The sequence below is a fragment of the Phymastichus coffea genome, unplaced genomic scaffold, assembly GCF_024137745.1.
Source record: "Phymastichus coffea isolate CEN01 unplaced genomic scaffold, Cenicafe_Pcof_1.1 PCOF00028, whole genome shotgun sequence".
NCBI lineage: Eukaryota > Metazoa > Arthropoda > Insecta > Hymenoptera > Eulophidae > Phymastichus > Phymastichus coffea.
In genome coordinates this window covers 1,378,604-1,394,120 of record NW_026706839.1, presented here as the reverse complement: position 1 = coordinate 1,394,120, position 15,517 = coordinate 1,378,604, and the positions used below count along the sequence as shown (strand labels likewise).

The window sequence follows — 15,517 nt, the reverse complement described above, 5'->3', positions numbered from 1 at the left end:
TTTTTGCATATCTGAAAAAAGTTACTAGAAATAATGCCATGCGGAAAGCTACTTTCACGTCCCATCGATTTCAAATCAACTTTGGCATTGCCGAGGAAAACGAGGAGGACCTCAAAGCCGTTCAACTCGACGACGATCCTTCGCGAACACCTCAATCGGAAGCATCGATTTACATGCCGCCTGACGACTTAATATCACCAATAGTTGTACAAAAGGCTGAAGAATGGCAAAAAATCAATACATTATCAAAGTTAGAAAACGGCAGTATACGTCGCCAAACAATGCCGGAAATCCGCATAAGTTCGTATCCATCGACACCAAGACGATCGAGTATAACCAACGCAGCGATCTATTCGAGTATCGGACCAAGTATCGCGAGTGTTTTCCCAGGGGCACCGAGCAATTTTCTCTCGCCGTCCCCCGATGCAGCATCGCAACTCGTTATTTCGAATCTAAGACGAAGTGCAACGTTCGTTGCTCTCGCCGAGCCATCAGCACTGGAGGAGGCAGTGAGAGATGCAAAAGGACGAAGATGGTCGTCGAGATTGCCATTCTTTCGTGGTTTCAATCAGCACGACGCGATAGGCAATGGGACTCTAGATGAGAACAAGAAACATCATCATCATCTCATGTTGCCGCATCTACATTTCCCAGCAATCGACTCGATAGGCTCGGGTTATGGACGAAAGTTCAGCTTTGGAATTAGGAGGCACTCGCATACGGTTGGTCTTACGCACTGTGTTTCCAGCAGTTTGTTCTTGCCTTGCTAAAAGTTTTTTGCTGAAAGAGAGTAGTCCTCTTGTTGCTCATGCTAATGGGATGGGACAAATACAAATTTTTAATTGTTAACTCATTTGACCTCGGTAAGAATCGGTTGAATAATAACATGCCTGAAATTTCTCTTTCTTTTTATTAATTATAAAAATTAATAGCTATTTTCTCCGGGATACTTACGCTTTTTTCTATTTCCTTTCAAAATTATCATTTTTATTCGTGCAAAAATGGCTCGCTGCGATCAATAATAAAACTAAAGCACCTAGTTTTTCAACGAAAAATGAATAAGGGAGAAATCTCGATAAAAATAAGAAACTTACCACGTATTCATAAAACGCTCGACAGAGATGCAGCGAGAAAGAGTAAAAACAAAGTTTAGAGGAGAAAAAGGAATATAAACGGAGAGGGATGGGAAATTATTTTACCCGCTGTGTTGCTGCAGTGTCGTGCGCGTCGTTCAACGCTTCTGCATCGTTTTCTTCCTTTGCCCCTTTTACATTGTCACCGAATAACACAATGTTGCGAAGTCGTTGCACGACGTTACGGTCGTTGACTCGCTCGCACAAATCACACACATCCCACGCTACTGCTTTGATTATTATTTTGATGGACGTGATGTAACTTTGTTTACCTAAATTTTTTTTATTTCCTCGTGCATGATAATTCTTTTTTGCTGATTTGGTTTGATGGAGTCAAAACTAAAATATATATTTGTAATCTTTATGTAGAAAGTGATTTTATAAGTTGAAATTATCATTCGATCGATGTTAAGATATCGAGTACAGATGTACGTTACGCGTTATTTTGTCATTTTTCATTAAATGAGTTATCAATTCAAATGATTTGCATATCAATATTACTTACAGGGAAAATTGAAACATAAAAACAAAGCTCTTTGTGTCCAGGAACTAAATTTAGGTTACCATGTGCAATAACTTGTATTTCTTCTATCAACATTTACTTGATTCATTCATTGACCTAAATCTTATACGAATGCATAATATTCAGCTTAGCAATTACATTTTTTTCTTCCACACAAATAATCTAATTCAAACATATTTTATGTCAATGAAATTGTATAACCTTCGTAAGAAAAAAGTTTGCAAGCCTTTTACTTTTATATTGGAATTAATAATTTTTACAATAAGTAAACAAGTAGGACATCTGAAACGTTAAAAATAAAGAGATATGAGAAACCTCTGGGGTCATTAAAAAGTAGTTTCTCGAATAATTAATTCTAGAGCGCATATATTAAAAATTATTAAAAATTATTGATATTTACCTTATCAGTTATCTTGCTTTTTTTGCAGCATACTTTCGAGAGAGTTTAGACAGAAAACAGAAAACATACCTTTTTTGTTGAACATTATCTCATGAATCTATAAATACACATCGAAAACGTTACGAGCTTACTTTCTCTGCTTTTCCCGATGTTATCTACAGTTTTTCACGTCACAACAAGCGCATCAAGCATTTCAATTTTCTTTTTCACCACCTCAAACACACCTGATCCATTGACAAATTTCCTGCATATCAACATCAATAATCTGCACACAAACCAAATAAATGGATTTCTAAATGCATTACATCAATAATTTTTTTATTTCCTTCCTCGTCTATCTCTCACAGAAAAAAGAACTAAAGACTACATTGTCTGGCAAAAATGTTCCCTTCGTCTCTGATGTAAGAGATAAAGTGTTTTGATCAAACACAAAAAAATTGTCATCTCACTTTCCGAGAAATTCTCACGATCTCGTGCGTAAATCGCGCCTATTTATCGTTGACCAACAAAAGCAACTCGAATATTTCCATCGTAGTTAATTTTTCGCGACGCCCCACTCTCGCGAACAAAAAAATCCCTTCATTGACTTTGTCAAAGAACAAAAGGCATAGGTCCTTAACCCTTGTGGAGCTGCGGATTCGCTTTATCGAGAGAAAGACGACAAGTCATATACTCGCTCTTATATATAGGATACACACAACGGCGCATTCCGGTTTTTCCTTAGCGATATCACGAGCAGCCGCCACTCGCGCGAGCCTCCGCGATTCGCGAAGTTGCTTGTACAGTAGTAGTGAGGGAGAGATGTGCGGTGCTGTGTTGCTACTGCAGGCTCACCCAGCAACCATAAGCATTTCTCTCTCTCTCTCTCTTACCTGAGGCGTATAGTCGAAGTCTTCACCTTCTCGCATTAACACACCATCAATAGGAAAGATGCAGCTTGCTATCATCTCTTGGCTCAACACCGTTGCCTCTACCTACAGCCTCAACGTTTCGCTTAGTGTTTGTTTTGATTTAATTTCTTGATTTTCCTTCGGCCGTTTTCCAAGATCGATGTTTTTTATCGCTGGAGCTTCACAACTGTTGGCAGTGATTTTGTTGTCGTTGTGATTTCAAAGTGACGAGCTTTTCGATGAGTGATGATGGGATGTTGCCGGGTTTTGTTCATATCGTTTTGTTTTCATGAATTTTAAGTAAAAACTAACCAATAAGCTATGTTTTATTGGATGATTTATTGGTGATTTTAGAATTATTAAACATTATCTTAGCCAATAAAAATGAAAGTGGGTTAATTAATGTACGTCAGAATTTAGCTTCTATTCGATAGTATTGCTGATGATTTTGGTACTGTCAATATCTTCGCTCGACAATGTTTGTGAGCACAGCTGACGTGCATTATTATAATTCACGACACTAACGATTTTCTTAAATTCACCGCGCTTAATCTTATACCAAATTTTTTTTATTATACATATTTAGGTTTACTAACTTTACGAAAAATTTCATTTGTAATTGTAATAACTCTTAATTGGCGTAACAAAATGCTGTTTATTTTAGTGAATCTTTAAATGTGAAGATAATTTAAGGTCGTTTTTTTGTTCCACTAACTTAGCGATAAACTGACTTCATTTTTTTTTTCGAATGACTTTCGAGCCACAATAAACGTAATTTGTTTCGTCGATAAACAAGCCATATTTATTGCGTTCTAATAGTGAATTAAACTTTCTCGTGAAACGCATCAAACTTGATCCATTTTCAGCATGAAATTAACTTTATCGAGAAGATACCGAAAGTAAAGATAACGATCTCCATTTTTGCCGGTTATTATTTTTGCACAGTCAATCGTCAATAATTACTTCTTCAAACATTTACTGTCCAGCCAATAGATTAGCGTTTCTCTAAGATTGACGTTTTCGCGAATTTCTCCTCAATCCGTCCGTTACTTTGCATGTAGATGGAAGCCTCGCGAGCAGGAGAAAAACAACGCGAACGCGCACTTGACTCTCTCGCTGACGAAAGTATACGCGTGTGCCTGCGCACTTTCTTATCGCTCGAAGAACCTGAATGAATCCTAATCTATTTTTCGCGAGCAGTCTATTAATAGACCGATAGTACGGCTTAATAATTATACCTTGCGTTACAAAAAACGACAAGCAGCGAAAGTAAATATCGACGACTTCTCAGACGCGCGTCACGTGTGCGCGTCAGAGTTTCGATACGCGAGAACGCGGCTTTATCAGTTTGCGCAGTGTATCTCGTCGACTGCGTTGTTTTTTTTTTACTTTCAAGTAAACGTTTTAATCCAGGTGTCGCGTGGATGCGTCATTGCTATCCAACCAAATGTGTGTTACGCACGCCCAGACACACGCCTTCGATATTTGCATTACATAATGTTTTCGTGCGAGCTTTGAGAAAGACGAACGAAGGATGGCCGGATCCCTCGATACAAAAGCATGCTTTGCGCGTACGTGTGTTTTCCCCCGCGTTTCTCATTTTTTTTTGCGTTTAAAAGCGTCGTTAACGGCGAAGAATAACAGTCGGAGGAATGATGCTTGACAAGATGATGCCCTAATGCAGTACGTGTATCTTTCGTCTTTCGCACAGACTCTGCATCGGACCGACTCGATGGTATCTCTTTGCTACCGCACACTAGCCAATTACGTCAGCGATGACAACCTTGCCGGCTTGCAGAATTTCCTCGAGAACAAAAGGGTCCAGGTCGACGATCGCGATGAGGTATGTGTTCATTGATTCTTGCTTTGCTTTGTGGTTATCATATTATGATGTCAATTTGTTCACATATGCCAGTGACCGTTACAGAATATCCTGATATATTGTCCTATTTGGAATAGATAGGAAAAATGTTATGCTCGCGTTCATGCTCAAATGGCATGAGTCTAGAATTGCCTTTTCTTTTTATTCGACGCGGTCTTTCAAATATCGTCTGATTTTCTTCTTTTGTCGACCTTACGAATCGAAGAAAGTACTCAAAAATATCCGGATTCGACGTCTTTATGAGCCTCTGTTTTCGTACTCATACTGCAAATATAAAATTTTTATAAGTTAAGGGGTTCAGCCAACTATAAATACGATATTTATACTTTTATTAAAAAAATTCAGTGATAAATCTGATAGCAAATTCCAAGTATTTTATCTGTAGCAATGTATTTTCCTTTCAAATCAGTCTTGACATTCAATCACTTGGCATTTAATAATTTGTCAACGTCGCAAAATTTTAAATGCAAGGTCAAACGACTGATATCATTTACACGAATAATAAAAGCACACTACAATAATCACGACAGCGCATAAAATTCAAACATCTATATATGTGTTCTCCGACAGAACGGCAGCACAGCACTTATTCTTTCAGCGAGTAAAGGCAAAATCCACTTTGTCCGAGAGCTCATCAACTACGGAGCCGACGTTAATGCTGAAGATGTGGTAAGTGAAGCAACGAAAAAGTAAAGAACAAAAAGCCATCGTACTGTCTGTCAAACTTTCCTGACGATTCTCTTACGATTGCCGCAGGACAATTGGACGGCACTGTTATTCGCAGCGAAGGAGGGATACGACGACGTGTGCCTGGAGCTGTTGGAACACGGCGCCGATTTGGAGCATCGCGACGCGGTGAGCACGGAAGAAAAGAAAACAATCCCGCGGGTGAATGTCGTCAATTCGCGCTTCATATTCGATGCATGCGTGTATTGCAGGGAGGCTGGTCGGCACTTATGTGGGCATCGTACAAAGGGCGCACGTCGACGGTGACGCTGCTGTTGGCGCGCAACGCCGACGTTAATGCTTACGGCAACTATCACATATCCTCACTGCTGTGGGCAGCCGGCCGCGGGTATACTGACATTGTCAAGGAATTACTTGCTCACGGCGCTAAGGTCAATGTCGGCGACAAGGTAATGACACGACCGTGCCTATTTTCTTCTCGTTTGCACGATCCAGTAATTTCAACAAGAACGCATTTTTTTTTCTCTTGTTTAGTACGGCACAACTGCAATAGTATGGGCGGCTCGCAAGGGCAGCTTAGAGATAGTGGACGCATTGCTAAAAGCTGGATCCACGGTCGACACTGCAGGAATGGTAATGACACGCTGTTTATTACATAAATGCCGTTTACAATCATACACAACGAAACATTTTGTAGTACTCGTGGACGCCATTGATAGTGGCAACATTAGGCAATCACGTGGAGGTAGTGCTGTTGCTGCTCGATTACAAGCCGAATGTCAATGCCGTGGACAAGAACGGCTGCACAGCTCTATCGATTGCTTGCCGAGAGGGCTTCCACGAGATTGCCAATGCCATGCTCAACGCTGGTGCATACATCAATATACAAGACAAGTCAGGAGATACGAACTTAATTCACGCCGTGAAAGGTGGACACAGAGGTGTCGTTGAGTCTTTATTGAAAAAATACGCCGATGTGGACATTCCGGGCAAGGTGAGATAATGGTCTCAGATGGATCGAGCTTGCGAAATAATACCTGAACGGTGATTGTAGGATAGGAAAACAGCGACTTACATCGCCGTAGAGAAGGGTAATGTTGCAGTCCTGAGGATGCTTCTAAATGCAAATCCAGATCTTGAAATTGCCACGAAAGACGGCGACACACCACTGCTTCGCGCTGTGAGATCAAGAAATGCCGAAATGGTACAGATGTTGCTAGACAAAAAAGCCAAAGTTTCGGCTTCCGACAAGAAGGGTGACACTGTTTTACATATAGCGATGCGCGCCAGATCCAAGGGTATTGTCGAGATACTACTGAGAAATCCAAAGAACAGTCAATTGCTGTACAGGCCCAACAAGCAAGGCGAGACTCCTTACAACATCGACATCAATCATCCAAAAGCAATATTAGGACAGATATTTGGCGCTCGTAAGTTGTTCGACCACGGAAGAGCAAACACAGCAGTTGCGCTTTTCATTTATGCCGTTTTTGCGTTTTCTCTCTAGGTCGATTGAATACTAACGAAGATAACGAAAATATGCTTGGTTACGATCTCTACAGTAGCGCGCTCGCGGATATATTGAGCGAGCCATCGTTGTCGACTCCCATAACCGTAGGTCTCTATGCGAAATGGGGCTCGGGTAAATCCTTTTTATTGAATAAACTTCGAGGTAAGATGGACTGATAATTCCAGAAGTACAAACTTTTTTTATCATTCACGAGGTATTTACTATGAAAGTATTATTATCACAGAGGAAATGAAGAACTTCGCACGACAATGGCTTGACCCGTCATTCCAATTCTCCTCGCTGTTGTTCCTAGTTATAACGCACGTGTCGTTGTTGATTGGAGTGACGATCGGGCTAATTTGTCAATCATGGATAACTGGGCTAATCTCCGGGGCAAGCTTAGTGATTCTCATTTATGTCTTCCTACTTATGGTTTGGTACGCAAATAAGCGGTAAGTTTGCAAAAAAAGGGAAAAATTGCATAAATATTTCATTTATCGAGGAAAAAGTGAAAAGAGAACCCTTTGAAATATATAGGTACGACTGGTATTGGCCATATAACTTCACTGTGGCGCTTACCACAAAACTCAACTCGCTGAAACTGCTACTACAAGTGACCTTTTGCCATCCACCAGGCAATCAAACGCACGAGGGCATCGCCATACAACCGATCAAATTTTATTTCACCGATCAAACGCGAGTTGGCACCACGACGGCTGGTGAAAATGCTGTTGTACAAATGGTTGGCTCGTTGTATGATTCGATCGAGAACGAGTTTGGTTCATTGCCTACGCGTTTGTATAGGGCTTTCCGGCCCAAGCCTGTTAAAAGTACTGCCTCATGGAGGTGGAGGCATCTCTGTTGTTTGCCTTATGTAGCCATATTCGAGTTCTGTTTCTGTAGCTTCCTCGTTGGCGTTTCCATACTTACTGTTTATCTTGTCGACTCTCCCGAGGATGAGTAAGTACATTAACTAAAGAGAAAATTGAAAAATAAATGTCGCATCTTTAATTTCAAAATGGTGCTTTTTCTTTTTCAGTCCAGTAATCGAGCGCGTAACTGCGCATGTCATAATGATAAGTATTGCTTTGCTGTTGGCTGTAAGTATAATAGCAAATTTATACACATGGAGCAGAACCCTTCAATCCTTAGTCTTTTCGCAACGAAGGCAATTAAGGAGGCGCATAGCCAAGTTGGAAACTTTAAAGAGCGAAGGTTTTCTGCAAACTCTGAGAAGCGAAGTTAATCTTATGACGGAAATGGTAAACATCCATCGGTTAAGCAAAAATCTTTTTGTTTAAAAGATATTAATTGAATTTATTTATTGCAGGTCAAGTGCCTAGATAGTTTTACAGCCCAAAAAAGTAGACTAGTCGTTATTGTTGATGGTCTTGACAGCTGTGAACAAGACAAAGTGTTATTGGTGCTCGATGCAATACAAGCCTTATTTAGCGATAATGGGTGCCCTTTTGTTGTTATCCTAGCTATTGATCCTCACATTATATCTAAGGTATTAAATTATTGTATAAATAATGTAATTTTAATTCCGTCAAGTATATTTGCAAACATATTATTCCGTTCTAAGGCCGTAGAAGTTAATAGCCGAAGACTCTTTACTGAGTCAAATATCGGTGGACACGATTACTTGCGCAACATGGTGCACTTACCCTTTTACCTGCAAAACAGTGGCTTACGCAAAGTCAAAATAGCTCAACAAACGGCTTTGCACAGCACTAAAAAGGCCACGTGGAATGAAGCTGAAGAGAGTGTCAATTATGCGACGACAAATCCCGTGCATCGTTCGGTATCAAATCGCCGTTTGAGTACTGAATCAAGCGTTATGATGAATAGTAATGAGAAATTAAAACCGCCGAGTCGTAAAAACAGCAGAAAGTTGAAGCTCAGCGAATCCATAGCCAGTAGTATAGGTAGCAATTTAAATCGCCTGGGTGGAGCTCAAGATCTTAACAAAATGCTGCTTACCGACGATTACTTCAGTGACGTTAATCCACGCAGTATGCGAAGATTACTTAACGTCGTTTACGTTACAGGTATTTTTTTTAATGCTGCATTATTATTTCATTGAAATTCGAAATGTTAACGGGTATTTTTTCTCAGGGAGATTACTTAAAGCATTCCAAATTGATTTTAACTGGTACCATTTAGCTAGTTGGATAAATATCACTGAACAATGGCCGTTTAGAACGTCGTGGATGATTTTATACTACGATTCCTGCGAAGATAATCTTGATGATTCGATGTCGCTGAAAAGTCTCTATGATAAGTAAGTTACACGGGTATTTTACTTACGTATTTTTTATTTTTCTCATACGCATGATTCGATACTCTCATAAATAATTGCAGAGTTCGTCCTCAAATCCCAGTATTGAAAGATGTCCAGCCACTCCTTGAAATAGATCGAGATGAACGAAAGCTCGACGTTTTCCTTACATTTCACCGATCGAGCCTTCTCGTTAGCGACATGAAAATCTTTCTGCCCTTCACAATCAATCTCGATCCTTACATTAAAAAAAAAATCAAAGAAGAGCAGCAAAGCATTGACGAAGAAGCGAATCATTCTGGCATATACAAATGGAATGCCCCCGTGGTTCCCGAAGTTGGTTGGCTAATAAACCGGAATACCCTAAACAACAGACATTCGCGATTGGCAAGATCGACTGCTGGTCCAGCTACTAATGTGCCTCCAACGCTACCACCACCTCCTTCAATTTGGTCGAATTATAGAACGCCGTATGATTGGCAAATGCCACAATGGTCGCATATGCATTCATCATTAGAACCTATACCAAAGCCTATTTCAGCAGTTACAAACTTACCTGTAAGATTCTTTTTTAATGATGATATAGAATAAATAGTCTGTATGGTTATTTTGATAATTTCATATTTTTTCAGCCGGATATTCTTGATCTCAAACTATCTTGTTTAACAGTTGATGCACTTTGTAACTTACTTGATAACATTCAAGATCTCAACCCTAACCAAATTCCATATTACAGAGAAATAATAAAAGAAAATAATATAACTGGCAGAGTACTTCTTCATTGTGATTTGCAGGAATTAAAAAATGTAAGTTTATTCTATATAAAATCATTAATATTGAAGACTTGAAATTTCAATATTTTTCATTTTTCATTTGATAAGGTACTTAAAATGTCATTTGGAGATTGGGAATTATTTCGTATGGTAATTATATCATTGAGGGAGCAGGAGCTGACCAATTTTATGACTCAAGAAGAAGGTTCTCGAAGCGTTAGATTTCATGTAGGTGCAGAAGATAGTAATCGTAAAGGTAAACAAGATTCTCATATCTTTTATGTTTATTATTCACACAATTGACAAATATTAAATTCGTATATTCAATAGTGGAACACTCGACTCAAAATACAGCTGTACGGGTATCTGCAATTATTGAAAAGGATAAAGGTTTATCAAGAACGGACGGTCCAACTAGAAGAGAACAAGAAAGAAAACAATCTATAATGGAGAAACAGGTAAAGAATTCATTTGAATATCACTACCGCTGTAAATACACAAAATACACGCTTCACTAAAAAATTAATTAATCTGTAACTTTTTTTGGCTATTTTATGCACGCACGGATATAATATTAAATATCATAAATTACAGCTTTTACAGGTAAGATCTCAACAAGCGCACTAACACTTGTTTTTTAAATGTCCGAGTGTATAAAATATTGGTGTAAGAATGTAACTAATATTCAACCGGTGATTCGTGAATCGATTAAAATTAAAAACTAATGAAATATTGCAGGTAACGCTAGAGGAGCAAATGATATGCGGAGCATTGCAAACGTTGAACGAAGAGGCTTGCGAGGACGTGCTGGACGTGCCGGTATCACCGGCGATCGTCCCCACGGACTCACTGCCAGGTGAGCCCCCTTCTCTTCCGCTTACACTGCCCTTGGTCATAGTCCAAGAACCACCGAGATCCGACCAAAGCCCTGACTCCGTTAATGAGTATACCACGAACTTTTAGGCAAAAACAACTTGCAAAATTTCTAAAAACGCACCTTATAACTCTATAATGAGTTATACGAGATATATACACGAACACACATGTCGCTTTTGTGCTGCTGCTATTGATTTTATTCTTTTTTTTGTCTGTACAACGGATTGTTGTACACACATACACACACCCACACACACCCACACACATATAAATAAATGCACAACGCCGCATTACTCAACTTTTCTACATAAAGCAAATGCTAGTACAAATATTGTTTCAAGGAATTCCATTATATAGAGTTGTCTTGTGCCAATAATAAAATTCTAGTGAACCTCTCGATAATCTAATATCGTTTCTACTTCGTTATTAAATAATCATATTCAAGAGTATTATATAACTTGTGCCAAAACAAAACTACGTTGTTGACTGTCAACTGGTGTTTAAAGCATTTTTTTATGGAGTAAAATATTTTTAATTGTTTGGAAACTTTTGTTATAGCATTTGTAAGACGTGTCATTATTAAAATGTTTACAAAATAGCTTTACATATACATAATCACGTGAATTTTATAAAACGACTGTACTATGCAATCACTTAAAAATGTGTTTAAAAAAAGAAAATTACACAAGCTTATAATGTAGCATTTCGTATATTAAAGTAATAGGCCTATACATATTAGTTAAGAATTTATGTAAATTTGTCTATAATCACATATTTGTTACAAGTACGAAAACAATAAGTAAGCATTAATTCCAAGAATACCTTCCTAATGAAAGTTAACATTGTACATATAAATGTCTTAATTTCATGCGGTATATGTATGAAATGTTGAAGGTGCCCTAGCAAAAGAATTATATAAACTTAATGTTTAATTATGCACGTGAATGAATAATAAGTATAACAGAACGCCAATCTATATCTTAACATGTTTCCTAAGATGTATATAAAAAGAAGTACCTAAGTAGACAGTACAAGCTTGCCGAGAAGCACTACGTTCATTGGAAAGAACTGTGATATAAGTGTTTAAGCAATATCGATTAAGCCTACATATAAACACGCCTAAAGAAATGAGAAAAATTTGTTCCTTTGATGATCTCTGCACCGTCGAGTCTGTGCAATGATATTGTTATACATATAGAATAATTGTTTTTTTCTAAATCGGTCCTATTGGATATTGTAGCTTCGAAAATTTGAAAAGAAAAGAGTCTTTGTATATCTTATAAGATTGAAACCGTCATTTTGAAAATTATTATGAGTGACTTATATATATACTTTTGTCGCTATAAGGCATACGTGAAATATGTCTGCGTCACTAATGAAAAAAGTATTATATTATATATCAAAAATATACATGATAATAAAGAGTTGCTTGAAAAATTATCGAAACGAATGCGCATGTTTATTGCCACTTTCATTCATTGATATGTTGATCAGTTTATTCTGATAAGAAACCGTCTTTTACAATCCTACGATCCAAGGTGCGACGGATGTCAGGGCAGGTCTACACGGAAATGGACTTGAACTGTGGTTAAAGCAGTTTTGGATATAAAATTTTGACTGTACCTATTTAATTATCAGTTCTTTTGCTTTCCTCAAAAATTCAACTTCGCTTTTTAAAGTAACATAAGTAAAGATGTTTTAAACTATTTTGCATGGCTGTAAAGAGTTGAATGTAGCAATGTGTAATAACACTTTCTCTTACAACCTTTTTAACAGTAAATTCATTCTTAATTTTTTCCTAAAGTCGTGGTAGCTAAGAATATAAAGTAAATTACCTCATAACATTTATTATTTCTATAGTTATTTTATTTGTAATGCATGAAAAACTTTATTAACCCTTAAACCAAATTTTTTTTGCATACTGTATGCATCAAACAATCGCCTATCAAAAATAAGACTAAAATATTTACAAAATGCATCTTAATATTTTAAATGCAAGTAGCTTTGGAATTTCTGAAATTCCTTGTTGAATTCCAAAAAACTTATTGAATGTATTGACCGATATGAAAAAAGAAGCCCATAAACAAATGATATAAATGATGATTTACAGGTGACCGAATAAGATCAAGAGCATCAAGTATTTCACAGCAAGACACGGACTATGTAATATTGCAATCTAATCCACTGCTGCATTGGATACCAGTATCTGACGATCAAGTCGAGGAAGATACCTCATCAGACAGTTCCCTCGACTCCGTCAATCTTCCTCCCATCCACCGTACTAATTCGCAGCGAAGCATAAGTTCGCGTTGCAGCATCGTGTCCAGCTGCTCAACCTCTCAGTTCAGAGCTCCAGCCGCAAGTGCACACCTTCAGAGAGGCAATAAACAGGTGACGGTGCTACGACCATCTTCGTTACTAATCTCGCCACCATCATCGCCTGCACTAAGATCTAAGTCCGATAATCATGGTACTTATGGGAGCCAAGATTTAGTGACTACTGCTTCATCGAAACGTAGTTTAAAATCGCGATTATCAACCTCGTCACTCAGCGAGGAATTGACCATTAGCATCCCCGTGCCAGTCGTCTCATCCACAAGCTCATCTGGCCTCAGTAAGCTCACCAAACTGAAAGATCGAATTTTAAGCGGCAGCAAGTTGAACCAACAACAGCAACATCATCAAGGTGAGGCTGCTATTACGACTACAACTGGTGTCGTCGAGGAAAATAGCGATGGAGAGTCAACGCCACTTGTTTCCGGAATGTCCAGCCCAAGCAATGATTCCACCTCGGATAATGTGTTCAAGGCTACCAGTCCAGAGGATGAAAGTAGCGACTCCGTGTCGCCGATTTCCGCAACCAACAAGAGTATGCGACGAGGTGGTGACCACTCTAGTGTTGACACTATCGATCACTATGTCGACGCGATTAGTTTAGTTGTTCATGAATCGATGAATTCTTCTAATGGTGGACGATCCTTGTCAAGGCAAAATGCTCAGGAATGGGACAACAATCCTGAAACTCCGGTCTAAAAATTCAACGGGAAATGTCGATTTCTTACGGATATTTAAACCGCATGGCTGCGGAAACCAAGTTCGCGCTTTAGATTGGCGCATAGCATTTATTGTCAGGTGCTCCCTGGTGGCTATTATTCCCTTGATACTTCCTCGCGCCAATAATTAGCTAATTTTACTTTTAATACGGGGAAATGCGAGGAATATGATAGCATGTGTGCAGCTCGTAAATCTGCATCAGATTCCACGAGGTAGCGAATATAGCTAGCAACTTTTGTAGTATCTATGTATAAAACCAGGAATACGAAAAATTTTAATTTGATGAATGACATTCGAAGGACTGGTTTTTATAATTTTTAACGAAATGTTTAACGATACTTAAGATATTTTTTGCACTCGAAGACTGGGCTGCGTTCATTACTAAATGTATTCAGAATCAATATTCCTGGGATTTCATCCTTGCTACTTAACGCAATGTTGCCTTTTATCATGAATTAAATGAATTTTTTATAATTTTCCTTAAGGAATTGAAGGAATAATTTTCAAGATTGAAAAATAATTGAAATATATTCGATATTTTATTTATATTGTTAGAAATTTGTATTCCATGACGAAATTGCATTTTCATTAAAATGAATCTTGGATTATTCTAACAACCATAATTTTTTAATATAAAATTTAAAGATAGGAAAAACTTATAGTAGCGTTACTTGCTTTTTAGTATCAAGTACTGATTCTAGAATGATTATATATGTACCAATTTCATTCAACAAAGGTTATGAAAAGGTAACAGTTTCTTATGTATAAAAGAAGAGAGCTTTTAACTGTTTCGTAAAGTATTTCAGTGAGAATCAGCAAAGAGTAGAATAGATGTATACCTTGTAAATTAATCAAATGTCAATCAATGCTTAAGGTTAAAAGACGTTTACTTAATTTAATTCTTAGGCGCGCAAATGAATTGTATGTACACAACATGTATTGTAAAAACAAAGAATATTGTGATTATTAATACGGTATGTAAATATATCAATGGCTATTGAATAATGAATGTAAGTGATGGCAGTATTACTTAGAACAAAATTTGTGCCTTAATTCATAATATGAATGATTAAAAAGGCTTCTACGATTTTTCTATTATTCGGTGAATAATTTCATGATATAAATATATTTTTGATATTTTTACCTTACAAAGTGGACTACATTAAGATAATGGTCCATAAATAATTAAATTACTGCAAACTTTTTTTGCTATCCTACTTAGTGAATTATAATGATCTTAAATTTAAAAGCTTTTAGTTATTTTCGAAGTTTTTACATTAAATATATATTTTTGAAACTTTTCATTTATCGAACAAATTAAAGCTTCTATTAGTAGAATGAACAATCATAAAAATATTTTTTGAAAAACAAGTAGGTTACAATATTATTTAGAAGCATTATAAAAAAAAGTGTTAAATAAAAATTTTAAGAATAACTTAAACATGTATTTCAAATTTTCCTTTCCAATTCTCATTTTCATCGTATTATTCGTATTCTATATTTGTCCG

At 37.4% G+C, this 15,517-nt stretch overlaps 1 protein-coding gene across 1 annotated transcript; it reads left to right on the top strand.

The window, feature by feature from the left end:
* The first annotated feature begins 34 nt into the window (after window positions 1-34).
* On the top strand, window positions 35-15,393 carry LOC131675653 (kinase D-interacting substrate of 220 kDa B-like). The gene is made up of 21 exons (XM_058954695.1): window positions 35-722; window positions 4,658-4,789; window positions 5,399-5,497; window positions 5,585-5,683; window positions 5,767-5,964; window positions 6,050-6,148; window positions 6,213-6,509; window positions 6,570-6,945; window positions 7,023-7,187; window positions 7,270-7,477; window positions 7,563-7,985; window positions 8,065-8,287; window positions 8,356-8,559; window positions 8,611-9,076; window positions 9,144-9,309; window positions 9,390-9,864; window positions 9,939-10,112; window positions 10,188-10,335; window positions 10,410-10,537; window positions 10,818-10,935; window positions 13,066-15,393. Exons 1-21 carry the CDS (start codon window positions 39-41, stop codon window positions 13,986-13,988), a joined length of 5,805 nt encoding a protein of 1,934 aa, XP_058810678.1. The 5' UTR covers window positions 35-38; the 3' UTR covers window positions 13,989-15,393.
* Window positions 15,394-15,517: the final 124 nt, after the last annotated feature.

Bases quoted from the DNA above. Each gene is read 5' to 3' on its own strand.
- LOC131675653 (XM_058954695.1), top strand. From the start codon at position 39: ATGCGGAAAGCTACTTTCACGTCCCATCGATTTCAAATCAACTTTGGC. The intron at 5,498-5,584 runs GTAAGTGAAGCA...CGATTGCCGCAG, and splicing joins ACGTTAATGCTGAAGATGTG to GACAATTGGACGGCACTGTT. The intron at 9,310-9,389 runs GTAAGTTACACG...AAATAATTGCAG, and splicing joins CTGAAAAGTCTCTATGATAA to AGTTCGTCCTCAAATCCCAG.